At 42.9% G+C, this 27998-nt stretch overlaps 3 protein-coding genes across 4 annotated transcripts in view; 1 reads left to right on the forward strand and 2 right to left on the reverse strand.

Annotated features, from left to right (window-relative positions):
• PIG-T (phosphatidylinositol glycan anchor biosynthesis class T) overlaps positions 1 to 9122 on the reverse strand; it is a 28703-nt gene extending 19581 nt beyond the window's left edge. The window contains exons 1-4 of the mRNA XM_050193643.2: positions 8923 to 9122; positions 7482 to 7659; positions 3596 to 3824; positions 1584 to 1670 (exon numbers count right to left, since the gene is read on the reverse strand). Of these exons, the coding sequence (XP_050049600.1) occupies positions 1584 to 1670; positions 3596 to 3824; positions 7482 to 7659; positions 8923 to 9112 (684 nt within the window). The 5' untranslated portion in view covers positions 9113 to 9122. The remainder of the gene's footprint in view (positions 1 to 1583; positions 1671 to 3595; positions 3825 to 7481; positions 7660 to 8922) is intronic.
• The window catches only part of LOC126545717 (uncharacterized), a 502749-nt gene that overhangs the window by 326998 nt on the left and 147753 nt on the right, over positions 1 to 27998 (reverse strand). The window lies entirely within an intron of this gene.
• The window catches only part of LOC126545694 (uncharacterized), a 125400-nt gene continuing 106745 nt past the window's right edge, over positions 9344 to 27998 (forward strand). For both annotated transcript variants that reach the window (XM_050193638.3, XM_055061922.2), the window contains exons 1-3: positions 9344 to 9873; positions 20439 to 20626; positions 21606 to 21790. In XM_050193638.3, the coding sequence (XP_050049595.1) occupies positions 9787 to 9873; positions 20439 to 20626; positions 21606 to 21790 (460 nt within the window). In that variant the 5' untranslated portion in view covers positions 9344 to 9786. The remainder of the gene's footprint in view (positions 9874 to 20438; positions 20627 to 21605; positions 21791 to 27998) is intronic.

Genomic DNA, 27998 nt, shown 5'->3' on the forward strand with positions numbered 1-27998 from the left:
ACAACTGGAAGCTGCAGTGCGTAAATAAAACAATTTATCATCGCACGTGTCATCGTCACAAATTTCGCATTGTGTTGCTTTCGACTTCCCACTTTCTTTTTCCATTTTTGTTTGATTGTCGTTATGTGGACATATGGTACACTGTGTTCCCAAAATGAATTTTCATTACTGTACTACTGCTAGTCCTAAGATAATTGTTGTAACTGCCATTTCCTGCTGATTGCTTGCCTAGATTGTTCTTTCTTTTTCCATTCGTGTCTTCTCGCTCTCAAAGTGTATGCTTTAAAGCGTATCCCTTCAAACAACTTTAAAATTTCTTCACGCGTTAAGTGTTATCTTTCAGTTCGCTCCTATTTTATGTATAAACTAGTTAATTACGTATTCTTAACTGCCAGTATCATGTTAATGAACTGTCATGTGAAAACTTGCATTTTTGTTTCTAAACTCAGCTTCTTATATTACCATCCTCGGGCAATTGTTTTCTTTTTTCTTCCATTTTTTAACTGTACTGCCTAAATGCGTATTCATATACATGGCTACTGTAACGCCCAACTGCCACGCTCTCAAATGAGAGTAGCAGTATTGTAAATAAATAAAATAAAAATAAATAAATATACAGTAGCTGCTAAAGGCAGTTTTTTTAAAATGAAATATGTAAGCCAATAAATCACAGCGAGAAAGTTTGTTGTATGTTACCTCAATACTTGTTTTCCAAGCACAGCGAAGTTGAAAGCGATGCTGGCCACACTGCACTCTTGCTTTTTTGCATGGGCAACGTGGGTCATGTTGTTTGACTGGTGCGCTTCGAGTTGTGACTCTGTGCTGTGTAATCGTGTGTGCATTAGTGGTGAGCTGAACTGCTTCCAGGTGAATGATGAAACAGATAAACAAACGAAATGGCGGAACAACATTTCCTGATGCGGCATGGCGAAGTGTTGGTGTAGACGGTACAGGCGCTATGTCCTTAAAAACAAATTAAAAACTCCAATTATGCGGAGTATAAACCAAGGCAAAAAAAAAAAAAAATAATAATAAACAATAATAGTGCTAAAATCTGTAAGTGAGCCAATTACAATGATTTTATTACCGTGGTTTTCTTTGCAGCTGTAGCTATCTGGGAATGAAAGTACTCCATCCAGCCGTAATGGTCATTGCAGAACTCCCTTCGCCAAAATCTCCATTTAACTTCCTTGGTGCAAGGGAGACCGTGTGACACGAAGTGCAACTTTTTTGATGTAAAGACGAAGGAGTTAAATGGAGTTCGCGGGTGCCCATGTGACAGGGGTATATTAATCATTGTAAGAATGTGGAAGTGCTTTTTCCTTTGTGCTGTACCAGTCCATGAAAGTGCAGGCAAGTGCAATGCAACTACTACCATATGCATTACTGTACACTGCCTTCTCGTTGTACTGTATTGATGATCTTCACACCTTAATCTTATGCAATATGTTAATTTTGATCAATGATGAACTTTTTCTATTACACCATAAAAATGGTTGGTACATTATACATTTATGACCACCTATAGTGGTGCTTCACCCATGAAGGCAGTCGCTATTCTCATGTATTACTAATTCACATACCTGGCAGACTGTCTTCAGGTCTAGAGCCAGAGACATGTAGTTCGCTGTGAACAGTTGCAGGGCATGCAGCAATGTTGCAAGTCCAGCCTGCCATGAACAGGACAAAAGTTAGTTAAAAAAATAAAATCATTCTTGGTTAGCAACAGTGAGAAGAAAAGCAAAACAGTGACCAGAGGTCATCATTGTTCACCATGAAACTGCTTTGCTTATTTTTAAACCAAACATAGAAAACCACACACAGTGCACCAGATCTTCTACAGCATGTCCATCACAGAAATGTCTAATCGTAATCAGAAACTCAGGTAGCCTTGTTGCCTCAAAACTGCCTCAAAAGCCATTATCACACACATCCATTACTTTCACAACATTATAGTAACATGCGCTGATATCACCCATTAGGCAATTTCAGCCAACCAATGCAACCTTAAAAACAAGGCAACTACATTGTAGTGTGCGCTAAAATATTCCATGTGCACCAAATTGTACAGCTAAATGAAAGAGTCACACTTTGAACAGCGTCAGTTGCCGAGCTGCAGTGGTAACAGTAAAAGCTGCCACTGTGGACTACTTATATTTCCGGAATCAAAGTGTGAAAACAAGTTCACATCTATAGGTCAAACTGACCAACAAGTGCATCAGCTTTGGTTTTGTTGAAAAATTTGCCAGCCACTTTTTCAATCTTACTAAGAAAGGAAAAAAAAGGAAGAAATTGTAAAAAGAAAAAAACAAGAGTAGTGAAAGTTGAACCTGAGCCATGAACTACAGCACCTACATGTTAAAGGTCCCCTCACCAGGCCCCATAGCAAATTTTGGTTATACGCGGGACGTTGTTACATATCCTCTAGGGAGTGTTCTGCCGCAAGTTTTTCAAATCGGCTCATTAATAACCGAGATAGAAATATTTCAGTGCCGCGAACCCATGATTTCAGCAGGCGGGCTCCACTGCCAAGCAAGACGCTCTCTCCACTCACCCCGTCTAGCCTCTGTAAGCGGAATCCCTTCCCTACGTTCTCCCATACCAGACCTCGAGGATTGCGTGACGTATACATCACAGGCCTTCATTTTTTTTTTCTCCTCACTTCTTTTTTTCCCAGTGCAACGCACTTCTGCTGACGGCATCACGCATGAGCTGTTGTCACGTTCGCGCAGCGCACGATTTTGCATGCCGTGCACAAGGCAACACGACTAGCGGTACAATTCAGTGTTACACAAATACTGAGGCAGAACAAGCAGATTGCAGAGCATGATTACGCGCTGGAACACAGTAGAAAATGGCATAGTTTCAGTACCTGCGCATGTGACCGCACGAACCGTGGGAATGAGCAGACGAAGCACAAGTACATCTCTCTTGCTTCGGTGCGAAGTAAAACAAAAAACACGCAGACATTCCATTTCTGTGTTTTATTATTTCTCTGAACTTAAATTTGTAAATTCAAGCAACAGATCACACAGATAACAGATGTTGTCTTGAATAATTCTCGAAGTCACATCTCACCACGAGCGATGTCACACTGCAGACACGATTACGTAGGCGCAGGTGCACAAGTACGTCATCACCCAGCTTGGAGTGCGGTAGCCGCGAGGAGAAGAAAAAACGGCATTCGGTTTGAAATTTCAAATCTTTCCCCGGCGCGTAGCAATGTAATACTTTGCAGACACGATCGTTATCACGCAATGTATTATCTGCGCTTGTCAACTCAAAATGGCCAGACCTGGTGAGGGGCCCTTTAACACACTCTACATCCGCATGCATGTACATAACAGAGCTTATGCCTTATCTTGACCTAAATGCACTACTCATCATTGCCTGGCACTTTATTTGATTTTCATGACAAACACAAAATAATATGACCTGAACATTTTCAACGCACAGTAATGGCCATAATTTTAAAAACCCCTGGCAACAGCAATGGCCAGCCAGTTCGAGCTTTTTGCAAGCTACTCTAGAAATATTACGCTGCTATTTAATGAACACATACAAGCAAGGCACTGAGAGCCCAAAGAGTGTTTACCTTGCTGCTGCATGGTAAAAGTTTCTTCCATGGAGTCAAATTCTCTGTGCAGACTGATTCGCGGGGCAAGGCAGCATACCGCAGAAGTGATGAGTTTGCTGAGCGAACCCATCCTTGAGGTTGGAAAGATCGCTTAGGACTCACAGTCACTGTATCATCAACAAAGTTAAGCGATGCACACAGCTGGCCTGACAAAGCATTTGTCAAGTTCTTCCAAGCACTGGAGACACTGAAACAGATAAAAAGTTTGATTAGACAACTAAAAGTGTAGCTCAAAACAGCAGCAGATGAAAATGTGTAACTTCATGGCCAACCATTTGGCACATGAAGGCAATAAGCTATGTGCCCACCATAGCACCTGTTTGATATCACCCGTGTTAAAAAAAACATGATCCTACATTAATTTAACTCCCAGGCTCATCATCATGCGTGATAAGAGTGACATTTTCTTTTCTGCCTGCTAAGTGAACATGTGCTTTTAAGACGTCATCTTTCATAGGTTATAAAGGCCCAAATTTCGGTCTGGCTTGGTCTAGTTGAGTGCATCATGCAATGCTAATGCAGATGTGCGTATTTTGTCACCTGAATCATTATCTCATATTTGTGGTAGTCCAAACCGTTAGTGTCATGACGCTGCTTGATGTACTTTGGAAATGGTTCCTGGAGCTCAGCGTCTTGCGGCACTCAATGAATTATGCATTCATTGGCCTTGCAGCCAATGAATGCACAGGTGCACCAGAGTTTTAGTTTAATCTTGAACATGGTGACAGTTCCATTAGACACATAGTAAGTTAAAAAAAGATGAATTTGGCTTTCACACTGCATGTCTTATAATGACAAGTGTAAGATAACCAATGGCAGCACTTCAGACTGCATTCAGATGATTCCAGATGCTTGCAGAGAATTTGCAGACACAAATGTAGACCAGAGCATATAAACAATGTAAGCCAAGTAGTAAACGAAACATAAGCGATAACATGATCTTGCACAGCTATTGTCTTGATCAGACAATAGCTGTTGAAGACTGGAAGAACAAGATTAAATATTTTCATTGTGTTTTTAGTGAACTGGTGCTTCATCATTTTATAGAGCAAATTATTATGAAGAATGATAGCATTGCTGACCATTTTTTAGCTTTATTCAAAATAACGACTTATAATGACGTAATAAGAAATCTGGCCAAAAGTAAGAGTCCCTCCCCACTAACACCTGGTACACTGAATGATGGTGGGCATTCGAAAAAGCCACAGAAAAGCACGAGTGATCTTGAGCTCTATTGTGTAGAACTCACTGAATGAAACATGTTAATTTAGTACTAATGTGCACATTTTCGTTTCCACCAAGTGCTGTTTGTGTGACATCTCCATAATTTTGGTCCATACACTTAAATCAGAGTCCTTTAGCGACCGATTAAAAGTGACATGACTTGGTACTCTTGAGCAAACGCACATATGGTGCGTTCTACTTAAAGTTTCCCCATCGCATTTCATTCTGTGTCCATTGTGAATTTCCCTGCAGTGCGCAAGTAATATATAGCTCAAGTGTTCATAACACTATTGTGTTGCATCCAGTCTAGTTTATTTAACATGCTTAAAAAATATTTTTGGGCCCCTTTTAGGTGGATCAACCATTGTGAAAGAGCCTGAGTGTCTGTGGAGGGTAGCGAATGCTTTGGAAGCCAGCCTGGGTAACTGATGCAAAAGTGATAAGATTTTTTTTAAAAGAATGAAAATCCCTGTTTAGACATCTTCGAGCTTTCAGAACCTCTTGACTTATCATATGGCACCTGTCACTGAATTTTGATGAATGAATGTGGAATGCCCTGTACCACAGCAATACTTGTGTCCAGTCTCCTTATGACCAAAGAAAAGGAGCACCAAGTGCAGGTGTGTGTCGATAAAAATTAACAAAGCAGCGAGCACATATCATATGGTTGTAACTAAGAAAAATCGAGCCCCTGGGTTCGTCCTATTCTTTTTGCACATATGTAGTGACTCATAAACGACATGCACGAGCGTGAATAGATGGAAACAAGCATAGACACAAGTGTACAAACACACACCCATGTAAGCATGGAAGCCCGTTTTATGCATTCATGTCATCATGGCTACCGTGAAACAGCATAGACATACCAATACATAAGCGCATGACGTAAATGAATGCTGCTACCCTCGTGAATTTTTACAAATTAGTTTATTACTGATACCAGAGGTGCCGTTGTCAGATGGGAAGAGGATTTTGCACCCGGAGGTGCCGCATCACAGAGCTTACATGTACTCATCAACCCAACATCATTCAATACATTGACCCCAGCAGCTCCCCAGGCGAAGGGAGGGGGGGGGGGGGAGCTTTGGCTTGCCCAACGATCCTACCCGGACAAGGGGGCTGCTGTGGTGCAGCACAACTGAGCTACTGCACTCAACACACAAACAGCCATGTCGGTTGTACAAAACTTGAGTCCGACAGACCCTCGGATTGCCTTTACACAAAAGAGGTCAAGGGAAACAACCATGGAGACTACCAAAGCCATCCGCGGGGCAGCGTGACCCCATGAGGGTGCACCACGACGAGTTCTTGGTCTGGGCTCCACTAAACCAAACAAAAACATGTGGATAGACTGGCACACACGGCCAAGTTGAGTGACCCTGTACTTGGTGCAGCAGTGCACTACCCTCTGCCGAGGCAGGGCAGCATGTTTCTGGGAACTGTTGGGTCACTGCAAGTATGGAATCACCAGCTGGAAAGCAAGGCAATTACAGAGGCACTGCCACAATGCACAAGTGGTGAAGAGAACTTACATTAATGCCCAGAAGGTTCAACAAGTAAAAAAAAGTTCCGTAAGCCAAACATTCCAGCATATCAGCCATGCTTCCGTATATATGTAAATCTGCATAAAAGCGGAGTGCGTTGCAGATGCCTGATGCCTCATGAACTCAACTAAATGAAAGCACCACCTACAGCTGTCACGGGCACCACTCCAGGGTGCATGGGCTGATCCCCGAGTCAGTGCAGTACTGCACCGACCCCCGGCAATTTCCACTGCATAAAAGAATGCTTATTAATTCTTTATGGTGTTGTTGATGCATTACAATGTGCTTTGGCGCTTTACAGTTTCTTTATACCTGTATTGGGTGCTGAAACAGCCGTTTCTTTCTATTGTGTTTTCTCGCATTTCATATAGACTCGCGCTGTGATCCTTGCTATAATTCTGTCTACATTGGCTTGGCCACTCAAAGAGAAGCAGTCCTTGTGGTCATGAGTCAATGATGATGCTATGCAGTGACAGGTTTGAACAGAGCCTCACACTGTTGCTTGTTCTGCTTTGCTCTGGGTGACAAGTTTTTCATAATGCACTGCATTTCTTAGAAAACCTGTGTGAAATTTAAGCATGGAATATTCTAGACCACTACTGTTACAAAACCCAAGAGACCTTCAACAGCATCAGTGCATGATAGCGTTGTTTATATTTTGGCCATGATATCGGCAGCAGAAAAAATCTGGGATAAACAATCAGCTGAGACACAGGACATACTCTCACACAGAATATATTGTGAAAATGGTGTGTATTAAAAATTCTTGAACAGTTTTGGCTTCAGAATTTTTGAGTGGCTGGCCAAGTCTTTGAATACGGATGAAAAATGTGAGCCGGAAAGGAGAGGGCACAATTTTGGTCATATAGAAAGGAATATAATTAACCATCTTTATAAATGCTATATAGTTAATCCTGATTAAATTATTAATTTTATTATTTAACAGGCCATTTAACATGCTTAACATGCTTTAATAATCAATATGCAGAACCAGCTCTCATTGTACATGGTATAGCCAGTCAATTTTTTGCAAAGGGAGTATTTTGTATATGCTGTCTAAGCAATAATAAGATTACCTCAGGGTGTCAGGGGCAAACCAAGCCCAAAGATGAGCTCCGGGTGGTGCCTCCTGAAAAGGGTAGCCCCACTTAAGATGCTGCCAGCGGCCCTGTGTCAAGGACAGGTGTAGTTCCTGGACCCGCTGTTGGCTCACAATTTCACCAAGGGACAGGGGAAAGAGCCGGAAGTGCTGGACTGCGCATGGTAAAGTAAATTGGTGCATTTTTTTTTTGCCTTTTAAGGCTGCAGTGGTTGGAGCTTGCCTCTTTTACAAGTTAGCACATTATGCAAGCAACACATGAAGAAAGAATGTCTCATTCAGAGGGTCTCTGCAAAGGCCCTAGCAAAATGCAGAACTAAACTTCACTGTACAGGGTAATTCCTTTTGTAGCTGTCATAGAGAAGGCCTTGAGGCTCAAATATGGTGCAACTGTGGCTGCTTCTAATGTGCATGTGTGGTCACTGTATGCATCGGCTGCACACACGCTTGCCCAGACTACACTTCATCTCTTAATTTCCACACGAAGGCTACTGGTGAGATAATGTGCCTCTTCAGGAGAGAAAAAGGCATCTATGGAAAGGAACTACACGATTAAAGGAAATCATGTAGCACTTAATTTTTGTCTTGACGGTGGCCATTCCACCACAATTAAACTTTTGTTTCCCAGGTTTTGCAAAGGGTCCACACAAGCATGCTGTTTTACAACGTGCACATATGTATTAGCAATATAAATAATTGCAGTCTTTGACCAACTTAAAATGACGTTTTGAGACTCATCCAGGCTTCTAGACATCAATAAGTTTTGACTGCTTCAGTGACATTCATCAAACTCTACATGCCACGCCGACCTACGCGTCGAACAAAGTTATCGAGGCACTGCAGTCATAATGCACAGACATATCATAAGTACACGTGCTATCGTACGAATTATAATGATCTACATGAAAAATTAAAATGAAGTAGAAAGCGATGCCTGTCAACGAAAATAGCCGCTTTTTATTTTTTATTTCCTTCTTTCGGAGGGGTAGAAGAGGGGGTGGTGTCAAGAACACCAGCATTCCACAAATTATGACAGCAATGTTCCCTGGTTGCAGCCACAGTGCACATCCCAAGTGATTAGAAAGTAGAAAAAAACACTGCAAGAGAAAGCTTTGGTTCCCTGCTAATAAGATATACTGGAAGCAACTCACACATCGAAGTATCAAGCAAGCATGCTGTGCAATGAATGCTAGCACTAAGGAGAAACTACCGTCAACGCTCCTCATCAACATAAGAGGGGAGTGCGAACGCAACAACCGACACTTCCGCACAGAAACGGCTCACCGATACCAATCTTGCGTTACACATTTGTGCATTCCGCAATGCAACCAGTTCGAGACTAGTACACTGAGGTAAACAGCAACTTTAAACGTGCTGCTTGTGCCAGGAAGCAATAGTAGTTTACGATATATCCTTACATGTTTCCTTTGCTCTGTGAATGTTCCATCTTGTTGTGAAAAGAAAATAATTATATACATGACCACTAGATAGAGGTTTTATGAAAAGTTCTTCTGTGAAACTATCACTGTGTTGATCCTTAGATATACTGTAGTGAATGACAAGAAAGCTATACAACCACCACAAACAGAATTTCAAGGCAGACGCCATTTTCAAACAATGCCGGCTTGCATTACAGAAAAGCATATAGCCAATCGTTACTTTATCAGGCTAATAAAAATGCAAAAAGAACTGATCTTGTTACAATTTTTTTCTAATATTAATAATCTTAGTAATATATTTAAATGTTAAGGAATATAGTATTGCTATTTGATTTCACATGATCGCCAGAAGCAGCGGGCGGCAAGCAAGAACTGCGCGTCTTGTCTGTTAACCAATGCAGGCACCATGTCGCGCGTGTTGTGCGATGGCTGTGCGTGAAGTTGTTTTGTTCCAGTGGCTGCTGTGTTTTTGTCACTCAAGTGTTTCACTGTCAAATTTTAAGTGATCTTGAGACGACAGCGATGTCTACAGAATGATAGTGATCGAAGTGCTTGTAACAGTCGCCTGTGCAGTTTGATGTGGATGAACACCTTTCCCTGGGTCGGTGCGTGCGCGCGTTTTGCACTGAAAATGCTGCCTGGACCGCGTCGGTAAAATGCGCTCGTGGGTAATGCTGGAAAGCTTTGCTTGTTGCTACCGTGACCCAGGAGCATATGATTCAGCCCTGCAGAGCTTTGGCTGTCAAAATGTTGTGGGCAAAGCGCCATAACTCCTTGTGAGTAGCGACAAACAAGACGAGCTCGTTCTGGTTGGAACAATGAAGTGAATGTGAAAGGTGAAATATGAAGTCAGCTTTCAAAGAACGGCAGCTGTCCGATTACTCGGCAACATCGCAGCGGCCTAAGCGTAATGCTTCTACAAAAGGACTGGTAAATATGTTTCCTCTATTCAAGTGAAGGAATGTAGGACGATACTCCGAGCGTCGTCCTGCATACCTAACCCAGAAAAAGAAAGAAAAAAAAAACTAGAGGAGGGGAGGATGGTTCTTTTTTACTCGCTTATCCGCAGGCAGTAGACGTGGCGTGGCGACAGTTGCATTCGATTTGTGATTGCATTGTGATCGCCAGTACGTTGAAAGTGAGGGAACCCTGTCCGCAGCGTTTCAACAGTCCATCGTTGGCCATTGCTGTTCTTCGTTGCTTCGTACTTATGTTTTGGATTTCTAAGAATGTCTGCACCTGGCAATATTAGCACCTCTGTATTCTTTGCTAGGAGATTAGTGCCTCTACGAAGGACAGTATAAGTGATAATTACGAGTAAGCAGCTTGATGAGGCAGTCGGAGTAGAGTTGGTGATAGAACAGCGCTGCTGTCAGAGCTTGTGTGGTATTTAGACCGAAAGTGGATGATGTCTATAAATGTGAACTGTCCAATGTTTCAATTTCTGGTCAAATTTTGACTGCGTTGTTATTACCGTCCATGCATCTGCGATGTTATTCTGGCAGTGGCAATAACACAAAGCTGACCATCTGCCAGCTCTACACATACTGGCTTATCTGTGCTCCTGTCAGGTTCATAAGGTGCATATTATCTGGAAAGTGTCGAGGGCAGTAATAATAAGTTGAAATGTGTCAAAACTTGCTGTACTCTGTTTCATACTTGGCAGGCAGCACTGTGGAAGCTATGCAATTTAGTGAGGGTAGCTATGTGGGCTTGTTGGTAGGTAATCTAATTTGTTCTAGCGCAGGCACAATGGCACAGACACGACAGGCACATGAGGCAATACACAGTGTTAAGTTCCAATGCTAACGGAAATTATGTGGTCGGAGAAGTCTCAATCTGTACGTTTTGCAGTGCAGTTGTTTCTGATCTGTGATGCTCTTTATGGAATAACTCAGTAGAATTTCCTTAAAAACGAAGTTTCCAGGGACTGGAAAAATATGTTCCGATTAACAGGAGTTCCATTTACTGAGAAAGATGTGTAGAGGTGGAGCACTCAATGTCGTACACCCACTTAACACTGCTAACGTGTTAAGCTTAAAGGAGCCAATGCAGCAACTAGTCTGTCCTGTGGTTTGGGCACAGTCTGTGACCACTGGATTGACTAGGCGCTTTGCTAGTTTCGATTTCAAGAAGGCCCTGGCGACGTATGAAAACAAAAACATGCCTCTTACTGCTCCACTTTGTGCTGGAATAACATGTGGTTATGCAGGGGACATGCAAGAAATCAAACAGTGCTCTGTAAGGTGTTCAAAATTTCGGTTGTCCGTATGTTGGTCATCTATGGGGCAAATAGCGGTGCCCTGAAGCTGTCCAGGTCTGTACATTTCATGCGACTGAATTTATCATATTTTTGCCTCCTTGAGTTTTGCCATTGCTTTTGAAAGATGGTTTTCTCGACTGAAGACAAATGTCACAAAAATATATATTTCAGATTCTGCCTCTTACTGAAAAAAATTTTTAAAGCTTGCTTCTCTGGTTTCGTTTAGAGAGGGCTGTGAAAATTTGTTCCAATTGATGAAAGTTTTGTTGCACTACCCAAATACATAACCAGTCAATTTAGGGACTGTTGTTCCGTTTAAGCGATTTCCGTTTACTAAGATTCCACTGTACTTCATCTATTACAACTCCAATTTGTGGAGGGAAGGTTACATCAAATTACATATTATTTGTGCACTTTGTGTTTCCAATGTATTATGTTTTGGATGCGAGCATAGGTGGCGCACTGTAGCTGCTGCTTGCAGAAATGTGTCACTCAGCTCGTTTGGTGGTATGTAGAGGTTCAGATCCGCAACACCTCCTATGTTATATGTCATATTTTACACCATTAAAGTATAAAACTTTATGTTAATCAAATTACATGACGCACACTTGTATATACCTTTCAGAGGTGGTGCATCAACTTTTGTTTGCAAGTGTCAGCAGCAGGAGAAGTCTCAAACCTTTGTAGCCTTGCCTGCGGTGTATGAAACAGAGTATAAGAATGATGCCTTGCATGTATCTTACGCTTTGTTGCAGTTTTTTCTTTTTTTTGTTCATGAGTTGCAGTTTGCCTGAAGTGTACTAATCTTTGAAACTGGTATTCCTCATGTACTGAACATACATGCTAGTTAGAAATATTGTGTCGGATATCCAAGTCTAATGCACCAGAAATGTAGGACAAGTGCATGGTACATAGACTATTCCTTGTGTTTTTGTGGCCCTTTTACTAATAATTAGCTGTGTGGGAATTTTCAAAATTGTCAAATAGATATATGTGTATTTTTCTAATATGTAAGGGATAACAACACTTATTGGAGTCTCAAAGGAGGGAGAAAAATGAAAGTGAGGACTGCTCTGAATGATTCTGCTGCAGGAGAGCTGCGGTTGCTGTGCAGAAGCACCATTTCCCGCGTAAACACATGGGACAGATAGCTTCTGCTCAATAATAGTCAGTTATTCATTGTGAATGCCTCACTTTTAGGCAGCCTATATGCAAATTGATTGTCTCTATGTAGGCAAAGCAATTTATTATTTGACCATTTGCACCATGTTTCCATCACTTCAAAGGGCCCCTCACCAGATTTAGGCATTGCAAACATGGGCGTGGTGCATAGATTACCCGGTGGCAGTTGTGTGCAAAGTATCAAGCAGCTGCGCAGTGCAAAAACAGCTGAAGTTTCAAACAGAATCCTGTGCCCCCTTGCTCTCAAGGGAGCCCCGCTTCCTGTCAGAGAACCAGGGTCACACACACAAATGCCTCTACGTAAGATGCACTGCCTCTAACATCACTGATTATAGCATGTGATTTCGGTAAATTATCCAATGCAGAACGCACAAAACCGCCAATGGGAGTGTGGTGTGCAGCAAAATGAAGAAGAAAAAAGGCCTCGGCTTGCCACGTAAGCCTGAGGTAGTCCCTTGGTTTCTGTATAGTAGAAGGCAGGGAAGGAATGTCGCTTGCAGATGCTAGTTCATTTGGAAGGTGTGAGTATCTATGTTGGAAGTGAAGCTCACCTCCTCACAGCATGGCAGTGCGACATTTCGATTTCTCCTATTTCTTCTAATAATGAACCTGTTTGAAGTATTCTAGCAGTATTATAGCGACCTGTCGACATCGCCCTACAACTTCTGGTGTGTATAACCTAAATTTGCAAAGGAGCCCTTCAAACAATGTGTGGTGCTGCAGGATCAGACTTCTAATTTGATGGGCTGTTTCCTTTCTTACCGATTACTGTCATCGTCGCAGTACGCTAGATAACTGAAAGCAGTGGTTCCTCATTTGCAAACTGCATTGCAGGCATTTAAATATGCCTGGAAATGATGTAATGAACCCCCTTTCCCTTCAAGGGCCCTACCCAAAGTTGTTATTTCACTCTGTTTAGAAATAACATATTCAAAATTTGGAGGTCGTTTTTCTCAAATAATTATATTTGATTTGAAAATTTCACTTTTTGAACATCTCTACAAATAATTTTAGATGTAAATGTAGTTGTATGAGCAGATGTCCATCAGAGCATGCCTTGAAAGCTGTTTTATGAGGAATGCAATCTTTGGTCTGTGACACATCCTTATAGAGTCATTTGGGCAGAGGTTATTGGCATTCTTTTTCTCAACTTAGTTTATCTCAACATGTTTTGATGTTATGTAATTAGAGCTCCCTAAAATGTTTGACAAACTATTGGTTTGATACATCCTCTACCTTTGTAGAAGATTTATCTGGCACTGGCAGTCTCAAAGTTGATGCTCTTCTTGGCACTGCTGCATGGCGACTCATAGACTGTGGGCACCATATTTCTTGCAAATTGTGGTGTAGTGATGTTTAGTGGTATAGTCAGCAAGTTCTGTGTGAAGATTTAATGCAGTGTGCCAAACAAATTTTTTTTTCTCTTACATTCAGATGCAATGTAAACATTGTATTATAAGTGTTTGAGTAGTGTTTACCAACAATATACAGTACTTAGGACATCATCGGGAGCTGGTCTGATGTTTTTATAGTTATGGCACCAATGCTATCCTGTTTCCACCATTGTATGTTGGTAAGCTGTTGGGTTGAAAAGCTGCTAAACGTTTTATTTTCTAATTTACTAATGAGTGATAACAATTTACTAACATTTAACATAACAGTTTGAAAGGTCATGGTTCATTACAAAAGTTTTATAAATATTGCCTTCATGAACATGGTACACATATCATGGCAGGGCTCATCTTTTTGCATCGTAGTTCTGTTTATTTTTGAGCTTAAAGTGCAGTCTGTGGCATTAAAAAACAAAAAAGATGCATCTGACGGCCTTCTTGCTTGTCTCTATAGTACTACGCTTAGACTTGTTGCAAATGAACTAATTATACCAAGTACCCCAAGTAAAGGCCGTGTCGCCTGCTTTGCAGGTGACTTTAAATTTCTGCCTGCAATTGGTTTACCTTGATGCGACAATACAAAAGTGTGCTGCATCTTCTTATAGGTTGGCTTCTGCAAAATAATTTTATAGCTACTATGGATTGCCATTTGCAGCCTATTTGAAGCGAGAAACAAAGTTTGTTGTTTGTTGGGCCAGCTCTATTGCCACGTTAAGCAGGATGCATGTCCTGTCCCATCTCTGTGACTGGGACATGAAGCCTTTTAGATAATCTGCAGTGTATTTCAGTGCAACACTGCTGACAATCACAGGCATGCTGTCAGGCGGGTTCTTTACTTGTTGCAGGCCTTGTTTCCAGTGTAAAAATTTGAACTGCCATAGATAGGGCACCATAAATGATTGAATTTCATGCTTCCGACGGTGGTCTTTAAGCTTACTGAAACATTGGCAGTCAAAGTGATATGTCAAAATATGTCTAATTTATCATTACCAGTTAGTATTAAGCAGAATGCAGTAGTGGAAGCATCTTGACATGGCTGTTATCATGATCTATATATCTTTGGAATCATACATGTCGAGCGCTTTTTTTTTAAGCAGTACTGAAAAATATTTTTGTTTTGGTCTTTATTTGTTTATGGATAACTGTCAACCCAGTAATTATTCATTGGACCTTACAATATATAATTCATTACGTTGCTTTTTAATGCAGCCAGTTCAAAATGTATACCATGTGCAGTGGGGCTTTGGACGTGTAAGATGAGACTATTCATGTCATCAAAGCCTGTTGTGGCGGTCTTGTGGTACTAGGCAGCTCACACTAGACATACGTACCAACACACTATGAACGTGCTGCCAAAAGCTTCAGCACTAGATGAAACAGGAAGGGAGAGCAAATTGTCCTGTGTTTCCAATAAAAGCACACAATTGCAAGGGCCAATTAGGCAACTTTTTGCCGCACAGTTATTGTATGGCTTTCAACCACAACACTGAGCTGACAGCCATGCTTTAAGTTGTTTAGGATACCACACAACCACCGCCATTGCTTTTGGTGATGTGAATAGTCTCCCCTTTCATGTCCGAAGCTACGCTGCACTTGGTGCACATTTTGGACGAGTCACATAGATGCTGCGATTAATTTTTGTGGTGCTCTCTAGTAATTTAGGCTTTGTACTGTAATCATAAAGTTGGCAGCTGCTGGGGTGAAAAAAAGAAAGAAAGAAAAAGGCAGGGCACCGAATTTTCTTTGGACACTGAACTTCAATTCTGTTAATGAAGTGCATGGTTTAGCTAGCAACTCCACATATACAAATGTCACAGATTGAAGGCACACTGAAAGGGAGATTTATTTGCTTTCAAAAAATTTGATTCAGGTTCTCGAAACCATATTTAATGGGTTTTATACTTATTTAAGCATGTGCAACTACGATTAAAGCAGCTTGGAATTAGCCCATTTGAACTTCCCACAGCCCCGCTGATGTATTATTAAAATCAAACCATGGGTGACTTCTTAGTAGTATTTATTACAGTAGGTGCTACTGGAGCTGTGCAATGGCCTTTGGTGGGACTCAGCTTCATTACATTGGCTCCGTTAGCTAGCTTCACCCAGTATAGAGGTGCCTGCATGTAAAGCACTCGGCACATGGGTCTTTCCTTCAGTTTCTGCCATTGGAGATGGAGCGTCACATCTGCATTCTAAGGAAGACGCCAACTCACAAACTATTACATTCTAATGTTTATGCACTCTGTCATGTATGTACCTCAACACTGGGGCTTGTTGAATGGTTTTGAATTATCTTTTATGGCTGGGGTGGGTGGGCGGATAGATAGATATTATCTGAACTTTTGAGAGTACAATATATAATTCATTACGTTACTTTTTAATGCAGCCAGTTCAAAATGTATACCATGTGCAGTGGGGCTTTGGACGTGTAAGATGAGACTATTCATGTCATCAAAGCCTGTTGTGGCGGTCTTGTGGTACTAGGCAGCTCACACTAGACATACGTACCAACACACTATGAACGTGCTGCCAAAAGCTTCAGCACTAGATGAAACAGGAAGGGAGAGCAAATTGTCCTGTGTTTCCAATAAAAGCACACAATTGCAAGGGCCAATTAGGCAACTTTTTGCCGCACAGTTATTGTATGGCTTTCAACCACAACACTGAGCTGACAGCCATGCTTTAAGTTGTTTAGGATACCACACAACCACCGCCTTTGCTTTTGGTGATGTGAATAGTCTCCCCTTTCATGTCCGAAGCTACGCTGCACTTGGTGCACATTTTGGACGAGTCACATAGATGCTGCGATTAATTTTTGTGGTGCTCTCTAGTAATTTAGGCTTTGTACTGTAATCATAAAGTTGGCAGCTGCTGGGGTGAAAAAAAGAAAGAAAGAAAAAGGCAGGGCACCGAATTTTCTTTGGACACTGAACTTCAATTCTGTTAATGAAGTGCATGGTTTAGCTAGCAACTCCACATATACAAATGTCACAGATTGAAGGCACACTGAAAGGGAGATTTATTTGCTTTCAAAAAATTTGATTCAGGTTCTCGAAACCATATTTAATGGGTTTTATACTTATTTAAGCATGTGCAACTACGATTAAAGCAGCTTGGAATTAGCCCATTTGAACTTCCCACAGCCCCGCTGATGTATTATTAAAATCAAACCATGGGTGACTTCTTAGTAGTATTTATTACAGTAGGTGCTACTGGAGCTGTGCAATGGCCTTTGGTGGGACTCAGCTTCATTACATTGGCTCCGTTAGCTAGCTTCACCCAGTATAGAGGTGCCTGCATGTAAAGCACTCGGCACATGGGTCTTTCCTTCAGTTTCTGCCATTGGAGATGGAGCGTCACATCTGCATTCTAAGGAAGACGCCAACTCACAAACTATTACATTCTAATGTTTATGCACTCTGTCATGTATGTACCTCAACACTGGGGCTTGTTGAATGGTTTTGAATTATCTTTTATGGCTGGGGTGGGTGGGCGGATAGATAGATATTATCTGAACTTTTGAGAGTACAATATATAATTCATTACGTTACTTTTTAATGCAGCCAGTTCAAAATGTATACCATGTGCAGTGGGGCTTTGGACGTGTAAGATGAGACTATTCATGTCATCAAAGCCTGTTGTGGCAGTCTTGTGGTACTAGGCAGCTCACACTAGACATACGTACCAACACACTCCAGATTCCAGATCAAGCTACAGAACAGGTATTCGGCTTTAACTCAGGAAGAGGACCTTAGTGTTGAAGCAATGAACGAAAATCTTGTGGGCATCATTAAGGAGTGTGCAATAGAAGTCGGCGGTAACTCTGTTAGACAGGATACCAGTAAGCTATCGCAGGAGACGAAAGATCTGATCAAGAAACGCCAATGTATGAAAGCCTCTAACCCTACAGCTAGAATAGAACTGGCAGAACTTTCGAAGTTAATCAACAAGCGTAAGACAGCTGACATAAGGAAGTATAATATGGATAGAATCGAACAAGCTCTCAGGAACGGAGGAAGCCTAAAAGCAGAGAAGAAGAAACTAGGAATTGGCAAGAATCAGATGTATGCGTTAAGAGACAAAGCCGGCAATATCATTACTAATATGGATGAGATAGTTCAAGTGGCTGAGGAGTTCTATAGAGATTTATACAATATGAGTGGAACCCACGATGATAATGGAAGAGAGAATAGTCTAGAGGAATTCGAAATCCCACAAGTAGCGCCGGAAGAAGTAAGGAAAGCCTTGGGAGCTATGCAAAGGGGGAAGGCAGCTGGGGAGGATCAGGTAACAGCAGATTTGTTGAAGGACGGTGGGCAGATTGTTCTAGAAAAACTGGCCGCCCTGTATACACAATGCCTCATGACCTCGAGCGTACCGGAATCTTGGAAGAACGCTAACATAATCCTAATCCATAAGAAAGGGGACGCCAAAGACTTGAAAAATTATAGACCGATCAGCTTACTGTCCGTTGCCTACAAAGTATTTACTAAGGTAATTGCAAATAGAATCAGGAACACCTTAGACTTCCGTCAACCAAAGGACCAGGCAGGATTCCGTAAAGGCTACTCAACAATAGATCATATTCACACTATCAATCAGGTGATAGAGAAATGTGCGGAATATAACCAACCATTATATATAGCTTTCATTGATTATGAGAAAGCGTTTGATTCAGTCGAAACCTCAGCAGTCATGGAGGCATTGCGGAATCAGGGTGTAGACGAGCCGTACGTAAAAATACTGAAAGATATCTATAGCGGCTCCACAGCCACTGTAGTCCTACATAAAGAAAGCAACAAAATCCCTATAAAGAAAGGCGTCAGGCAGGGAGATACGATCTCTCCAATGCTATTCACAGCATGTTTACAGGAGGTATTCAGAGACCTGGATTGGGAAGAATTGGGGATAAGAGTAAATGGAGAATACCTTAGTAACTTGCGCTTCGCTGATGATATTGCCTTGCTTAGTAACTCAGGGGACCAACTGCAATGCATGCTCACTGACCTGGAAAGGCAGAGCAGAAGGGTGGGACTAAAAATTAATCTGCAGAAAACTAAAGTAATGTTTAACAGTCTCGGAAGGGAACAGCAGCTTACGATAGGTAGCGAGGCACTGGAAGTGTTAAGGGAATACATCTACTTAGGACAGGTAGTGACTGCTGATCCGGATAATGAGAGTGAAATAATCAGAAGAATAAGAATGGGCTGGGGTGCGTTTGGCAGGCATTCGCAGATCATGAACAGCAGGTTGCCATTATCCCTCAAGAGAAAAGTATATAACAGCTGTGTGTTACCAGTACTCACGTACGGGGCAGAAACCTGGTGGCTTACGAAAAGGGTTCTACTTAAATTGAGGACGACGCAACGAGCTATGGAAAGAAGAATGATAGGTGTAACATTAAGGGATAAGAAAAGAGCAGATTGGGTGAGGGAACAAACGCGCGTTAATGACATCTTATCTGAAATCAAGAAAAAGAAATAGGCATGGGCAGGACATGTAATGAGGAGGGAAGATAACCGATGGTCATTAAGGGTTACGGAGTGGATTCCGAGGGAAGGGAAGCGTAGCAGGGGGTGACAGAAAGTTAGGTGGGCAGATGAGATTAGGAAGTTTGGAGGGTCAACATGGCCACAATTAGTACATGACCGGGGCAATTGGAGAAGTATGGGAGAGGCCTTTGCCCTGCAGTGGGCGTAACCCGGCTGATGATGATGATCTGAACTTAACTGAGTTGAACTTGTAGCTGTTGTTGCTGCTCATCGTTGCTATTCATTGCTTTATGTGGGAATATTCTTTGTCTCCCAACCTCTTTTGCCATATGTAAGACAAAACTAAATTTAAGAACATTAGATGGTTCAAGGAGTAGGGTGATATGGCCACGCATGGGGATATTATTGGCAAAATAATGCTGGAATGGATTGGAGTGCGTATGGCAGGCATTACCAAATTCTCATGGGAGCTTACCATTGTCGTTGGAAAGAAGTGCGCAATCATTGCATTCTACTGGTGCTAACATTGGGGCAGAAACTTGGAGGTTAACCAAGAAGCTCAAACATGTTAGGGACCATGCAAAGAGCAATGGAAAAAAATAAATAAATGTTAGGCATAACATAAGAGGCAGGAAGATAGCAGTATGGTTCAGAGAGGAAATGGGAATAGCTGATATTCTAGTTGACATTAAGAGAAAAAATAAATGGAGCTGGGCAGGCCATGTAATGTGTAGCGTAGATAACCGGTGGACCATTAGAGTTACAGAATGGGTGCCAAGGAAAGAGATGTGTAGTCGAGGAGCGCAGAAAAGGATAGGTTAGGTGATCAAATTAGGAAATTTGCAGACGCAAATTGGAATCAGCTAGTGCAAGAAAAGATTAATTGGAGATCACTGGCAGAGGCCTTCGCCCTGCAGTGGACAGAAAAATAGGCTGCTGCTGCTGCTGATGAATGCTGGAATGCGTGCTTTTGCTCGACGTCTCAAGTTTAAACAGTATAGTAATGTTTTTGCAAAAACCCTTTCTTCAAAATGTCTTCAATTATAAAGCTATACTGAACTTTTTTTTTTTTGCGGGGAAATGGGGGAGGGGGAGCCTTTCACGAGTTTACACATATATTTCTTTGATTTTTAAGGCAGTAAAATAAATGCCACATTTTTTTCTCAGGGATGCAGCAATGGTCTTCACTGGATGGAAGAGAAGCAGCTGAAGAAAGCGCTGTATGCTTCACTGAATGAAACCAAAAAAGCTCGGTTGTTGGATGAGAATACATCAGAAGATAGCCGGGAGCAGACGCCCAAAACTTCAGTAAGCGCAGTTGTCACAAAAAAGGCAACTGACACCGATTCTAAAAGGTAATTGCATTTGAAGCCATGCTTTTATCATTATTAGCCAAAAGGACTCTCAGCTTTTATACAGGATAATTATAGAGTACCATAATTCATCTTTCTTTGCTTTACTGTTGTCTTTTTGCCATATTTTCAGAAGCATTGTTTCGCATATCTCAGTGTGGCATTGATATTTCTACTAGTAATAGGTCCTTAACACATTCACTATAAGAATTCTCTCATGAAGTTCTGCTTCCACTGGATTGTGACCTGCTGATCAGACCACACTTTGCGCATTGGCGATATACTATATGTATATGTCTGAAGCATGCCTTGGTCGGCTGGTGGATAACAATTTAGTAAAAGCTGTTAGTGCTCACTTACACCAATACAGAATGAAAGAATAGTGGCTTTTATGTCATAAAGAGATGACACCGCTTTTGCAGTTGGGGTTCATTGCCAGCATTTCAAAATACTCTTGACTATTCTAAGGTGTCAGTGCATGTCACGCCAGTGAGCCATCTAACACTGGCCAATAATCTGTTAGGAAGACTTTGATTTTATCACTGAGCATTGTAAACTTTTATTGACTAGAAATTAATTGCATGGATGGCTTGCTTAGACAATTATAGCAGAATGTGACCACCTTATTTCTTTGTTGTGTTTAACAATCTATGAAGGCAACACCATTTAGAAGTTTTGTAAACAGTTAGGTTTGGACATGAGGCACTCGCGATTGATGCTACACTAGATGCTCTGTGCTTTCTGATGGTGTGCCGTTGGTCACTGGTAGGCCACAGCATTTTTTTGTGTGCTGTTGGAGATCTATTGTGCCACTTGCAACTTGTTGCACCTAAAAATTTTTGACCAGCATTAATTTTTTTGCAAAGTCATTGCTGCTGCACGTGAGTATACTGTGTGTTTCGGAAAACCTGCTTGAAATTTCTTAAAAACAGGGAAGATGCGATAAATAGGCGATTTCATTTGATAACTGTATTATGCGCAGGATAAAAGTACATGCTCAGCGCAAGTTTGCTCAGGGTTCCAACCCAAGCAGTCCCATGCCAACGCCAGTCAAGCTTCTGCCACCATGTCGTGACGCTAGAGAGACAGTGAGCCAACCTTCAACACTGCTGCCCTGCAAGCGGAGACCAAAAACAGAAGACTTCCTTACATTCCTTTGCCTCAGAGGTTAGCATTTATGTTATCTTGCTTCAGAAGTGAATTCACTGCCCTTGGCTTTCATACTGCAAACTTGCAATAACTGGCTTGAAATTTTTTTTTTTTTTTATCAGCAGCTTCAAATGAACATAATATTCTATGAACTTACTCTATGAACTGTGAACTTGCACTATGACGTAGCTGTGTAGTTCACTATTGACTTTTGATGCGGTAAGAAGACAATGACTAATTGTGCTGGTAGAAGCAACACACTGAATGTAATACGGTAAAAGCTCGGTAATTCGAACTGGGTTATTCGAACTTACAGTTAATTCAAACTGATGCCCTGGTCCCTGCACAGCTCTGTGTGTTTCAATGGGGGGAAATTCCCGGTTTATCGAACGCGTCGGTATGCACAATGGTTATTTCGAACTGGGAGCCCCTAGTTTACATGGGTTTACATAGCGCCATCTCTGTGACTGAGAGCGCAACTTCATGGCTGCGGCGACAGCCTGTCTCCATGGCACATGCACGCTCTCTGTCTTGCATGTGCCTGTGCCTTTCGGGTAGCCTGCGCGCATGCTGCTGCGACAGCTATTTCGCTTCCGCAGCGGGTGCCGCCGGTGCCAGTGCTCTGGTGCAAGCCCCCGCAGGGGCGTCTGCATCAGCAGGCGTTTGGTGTGTTGCGACACCACGTACTGGAGCACATGAGGGTCGGACGCTCCCGCGTGTAGTCGTGTGCGGCTTAGCCGTGTCTGGGGAAAGGGGGATGCTGGGAGTTGAACTAGTGCCGGGTGTTCGGACCTTTAAGGCCCCCCGGCGGAGGCAACGCACCTCTTTGGCCTCTGCTTCATATAGACAGCACCCCCGGACTGACACACCCGGGGGAAATCGGTAGTTGCTTTTTCCTGTCTCTCTCTCTCTCTCCATCCTTCGTCTTTCTCTCACTTTCCATCTTTCCTGTCTTCTCCTGGCGTCCCTTCCAATTTTTCCAGGCAGCAAGGGTTAACCTTGTGTGAATAGCCAACCTAGGTTATATCATATTTGGTTATAGTGGTAATGTACAGCTGGCGGTTGCAGGCCATGTTTCACAAGTCCTGCAGCATCCCCTTGTAGGACTCCACGGTAGGTGGCTGTTGTTACTGCCGAAATTACTCTCTTATGGCTACTTCTTTCCCCTCACTACCTGATCGCTCCTTGAAGAGGGGGCGCAGCGATGATGTCTTTCGAGTTTTTTGCCCATCAAAAAGAAACTTTCCCTCGTTTCCATGTAATCCACTCTGAACAAGCAGACAAACCCGTGCGAACAATCTCACCATTCCTCGTGTCTAAGTCTCTCACCCAAGTTTTTGGCACAGGTTATAAAGCATCCAGGATGGCAAGCGGTGATCTCCTCTTGGAGCTCCGCAACCAGAAACAATATGAAAAGCTATCTAATCCAGTATCATTTGGGGATGCCCAAGTAACAGTAACTTCACATCTTACCCTGAATACCACCTGTGCAATATAATAGTCTCTGATGATGATCTCTTGGAGCTGACTGAAGCTGAACTCCTGGAGGGCTTCAGTGAGCAGAATGTCATCAACGTTAACCGAATTAAGATGAGGCGGGACAATAAGGAAATACACACCAAACATCTGATACTTACTTTTGGCACAAGTGTTCTGCCCGAGTCCATCGAGGCCGGGTATATCAAGCTTCGTGTTCAGCCATACGTTCCTAATTCTCTGTGATGTTTCAAATGCCAGCATTTCGTTCACAGCTCACAGAGCTGCCAAGACCGTCAAACCTGCGCGAAATGCAGTGCTCATGAGCAGACCTCTGAATCTTGTGAAAACTCTCTCCACTGTGTAAACTGTGATGGGGAGCACGCTGCATACTCGTGGTCATGCCCATCCTGGAAGAAAGAAAAGGAAATTGTTACAATTAAAGTAAATGAAAACATAAGTTTCAAGGAAGCACGCAGGCGGGTATCCTTCCTGCCAAAGAACACTTTTGCCGATGTGATGCGTCAGGGGGCAGTGACACAACGGCTTCCGGCGGGTGTCCGGCCCACATGCAGTGAGTCGGCAGTTACGCCATCTGCCCTCCTCGGCGGCTACAGCTGTTCTGCCACCCCAGAAGGGACCATCAACCTCCGGGCCGGTGGCCTCAAAGGTCTCGTCTGCTCAGACGAGGCCTTCAAGTCAACAGCGCCTTACGGGAGGCAATGAACGCAACAACCAGCAAGACGGCGCCACCAGCGCCTAAGGAGCGGCGAGCCTCTCTCGACTGCTCTAAAAAAAAGACAAAACTCGCTTCACGGCGCCTGTAAAGCGCCCGTGAGCTAATCCTTGTCTCTTAAACACACAGCACACAACGCATTTACCATAATGGAGACAGAAATAGTACACTGGAATGTCAGAGGTCTCTTCCACAATCTCGATGACATTAAAGAACTCCTACATGAATATAGTCCAAAGGTGCTGTGTGTTCAAGAAACACACCTCAAACATACGGAAACAAATTTTCTCTGACAGTATGCTATTCTTCTTAAAGACTGCGATGACACTGTCGTGTCATCCGGGGGTGTGGCTATCATAGTTGACAAAGGTGTTGCCTGCTGGGAATTAAAACTCTGTACGCCCCTAGAGGCAGTTGCTGTCCAAGGAGTGTTTAACAAGCTAGTCACTATTAGCTCTATATACATTCCTCCGAATTACCTACTTCACAAAACAGAATTTCAAAACTATGTAGATGAACTTCCAGCGCCCTACATAGTTGCCGGTGACTTAAACGCACATAACACTTTGTGGGGAGACTCGTGATGCGAGAGGTCGCCTAATTGAAAACTTTCTCTCTTCCTCAGAAGCATGTATACAGTAATTAATAAGAAACAGCCAACGTACTACAGTGTGGCACATAGCACATACTCATCCATAGACTTAAGTATAGTATCGAGTACACTAGTTCCGTATCTTGAGTGGATCGTTCTGAAGAACCCCTCTGGGAGTGACCACTTTCCAGTTATTTTAAACCTAACGAAACAGGATGGATGCTCACCACATTTTCCACAATGGAACGTGAACTGAGCCAACTGGGAACTGTTCCGAGAGCCGACGTATTTCGGCGGAGATAGCATTGCTGGTTTTAATGTAGACAATGCTGTGGCATATCTAACAGGTTTTATTATTGATGCTGCAACTAAATGTATCAAGCAAACTAACGGACTGGAAAGTAAATGTTGCATCCCATGGTGGAACGACGAATGCCTGAAAGCAAGACAAAATCAAAATAAAGCCTGGAGATTGCTTCGAAATTGTCCAACCACCGAAAGCCTTATTAATTTCAAACAAGTCAAGTCACAAGGCCGGAGAACATGTCGTTGTGCAAAGAGAGAAAGTTAGGATACGTACATCTCTAGTATACATTTGTACACTGATGAAACAAGAGTATGGAATAGGGTAAATAAGTTAATAGGTCGGGAGTCACATCCCGTATCGTTAGTAAGTGGCCAAGGTGATAGCCTGGAAAATCAGGCGGATTCTCTAGGCGAACACTTTCAATATATCTTGAGTGCATCGCACTATACAGAGACATTTCTAAGACTCAAAGAATGCGAGGAGCGGCATCCCCTAAACCGCAAAGGGTCATCAGGTGATGCTTACAATTGCCCATTTATTTTGGCGGAGCTTAAAAGGCGTCTCTCGCTTCTTGCAACAACTCAGCGCCAGGTGGCGATCGTATCATATACAAAATGATTAGGCACCTACACCCTGAAACACTGGAAACACTCTCATCTCTTTTCAGTACCATGTGGGCAGCGGGGTATATTCCATCGTCCTGGAAAGAAGCTATAGTCATCCCCATACTTAAACAAGGGAAAGACCCAGCCTTAGCCAGCAGCTACAGGCCAATAGCGCTAACAAGCTGGCTGTGCAAAGTTTTTGAAAAAATGGTAAACTGGTGCTTAATCAGCTTCCTAGAAAGTAACAACAAATTAGGCCCTCTTCAATATGGTTTCCGAGAGGGAAGGTCGACAATAGACCACCTTGTCCGCATTGAGGCAAACATCAGAGGCATTAATTCATAAGCAGTTTACTTTCAGTATTTCTAGACCTAGAAAAAGCGTACGACACGACATGGTGATTCGAGATCCTCCGCGATCTTTTTGCGATGGGCGTAAGTGGGAACATGTTAAACACAATTGAAAGCTATCTGTCTAACCGCACTTTTCGCGTAAAAGTTGGTAATGCTTTATCTAAATCATTCACCCAAGAAACTGGTGTTCCGCAAGGGGGCATACTTAGTTGCATACTATTTATTGTACATATGAACAGCCTGCATGCAGTCGTTCCACGTGCAATGTTTTATTCTGTTTATGTTGATGATGTACAAGTAAGTTTCAAATCATGCACTATTGCTGTCTGTGAATGACAAGTGCAGCGTGTGATAAACAAATTGTCTAAATGGCCGGATGAGAATGGCTTCAAAATAAACACCCAAAAAAGTACCTGCGCACTCTTCTCAAACAAGAGAGGGGTAGCACCACTGCCTAGTATTACGATCAAGGGAGACCAACCCTCTGTGAGCAGCCAACATAAATTCTTGGGAATCACTTTAGACTCAAAGCTCACGTTTATTCCCCATATTCAAAATCTAAAAATGAAATGTCTGAAAACAATGAACCTTCTCAAGCTTCTATCACTGGGGTAGTGATCGAAAGTGCCTTCTGAACTTGTATAACAGTCTTGTCTGCTCCCGCCTTGATTACAGAGCAATAATTTATAATTCTGCAACACCAAGTGCATTAAAAATCCTAGACCCCGTCTACCATCTGGGTATCCGTCTCGCGACTGGTGCTTTCAGGACAAGTCCAATCCAGAGCCTCTACGTAGAGTCAAATCAGTGGTCACTTCATCTGCAGAGGGTCATATAGCAGTTTTACATATAGTCGAACCCGGCTATATCAAGCTCGCAAAAAAACGCCTATCAGTTCGATATAGAGCCTAATTCGATATAAGCCTGCTAAATAATTGGATGTCATAAAAGCACATATCATTTATAAAATCACTTTATTGATGAAACTAGCTTAGTTTCGCATGAAATAGTCCTGGATTTTCTTCTGCTTGGGCAATTTTGCTGCCTGTGACGCACGCACTTCTCCACATTGTCTAAGGAGTCTGAGCAGCTGAGGCCGCAACCTTCCGCATTCCTGCAGAAGCACCGGGCTAGTGCGAGCGCACCAATCACATCGGAGGACGTGGGTAAAGGACCGTCATTGCTTTCCTCATTGTGCACACTTTCACTTGTGCTCGGTACGATGCCGGCAATGTAGTCTTCGTTTTCGGGCTCTCCCGTGGTCGCAACGCCATCATTTGCACTCACAAACTCGTACACTGTTGATTCGTCAACAGCTTCCAGAAATTCTGACAGCTCGCTCCAAACTTCCGCAACTCCAGCAATGGCTTTGTCGCATTCATCAGAATTTACAGTCGTCACCGAGCACACGGGAGCCGGCACGGATGAAACAATTTCGGATGAACCACTCGTACACAGCCATGCGTACGCATCGGGCGCCACGGGCATCGGGTCGCGAGTTTGGCTGCTTCAGCCTTAATCTCCACCTTTTTCTTCAAGATCGTGCTGAGAGTGGTCCTCGGAATCTTGCACGCTGCGGGGACATCCGATTTCTCATTGCGTTCGACCCGATTTGTGATTTCAAGCTTCACAACGAAAGGCAAATTCTGCCGCTTCATCACGGCAGCACTGCGGGAGAAGGCCCACAAGGCGCACACACAATGATATTGAAGTGGTTCTTGAGGGGAAAAGGAAAGGTTGACGCCATTTTCTGCAGCCGTTGCGTGTGATGTGGTTCTTGCGGTGGGAAAGGAGGAAACGCTGGCACTATCTTCTGCACCCCTTGCGGGAGCACGGCTCAGCGCCAGCCACAATGCACCAGAAAAGCAGCGAGACAACTCGCACTTTCGCCATCTTGCACGACGAGGGCACAAGAGTCTCTGATTGGCTGTCTGAGCAAGCGCTGTGGGCGGGCCAGGACAATGCTTCCTATACTAGATGCCTGCTGCGTCGCTAGTTTTCCCATTGGAGCTCAGGTTCCTGTAGTTCAGGGTAGTCGCGGAGAGATGGTGCTCGCTGCCGACCCCACTTCCTGTTGCGGAGGAAGTGACGATTACTAGGCTGGGGAGCGCTCGACCAATGGCTTGACGAGAGACCGCGGGTCCTGCCTCCGGGATC

The sequence above is a fragment of the Dermacentor andersoni genome, chromosome 1, assembly GCF_023375885.2.
Source record: "Dermacentor andersoni chromosome 1, qqDerAnde1_hic_scaffold, whole genome shotgun sequence".
Lineage (NCBI taxonomy): Eukaryota > Metazoa > Arthropoda > Arachnida > Ixodida > Ixodidae > Dermacentor > Dermacentor andersoni.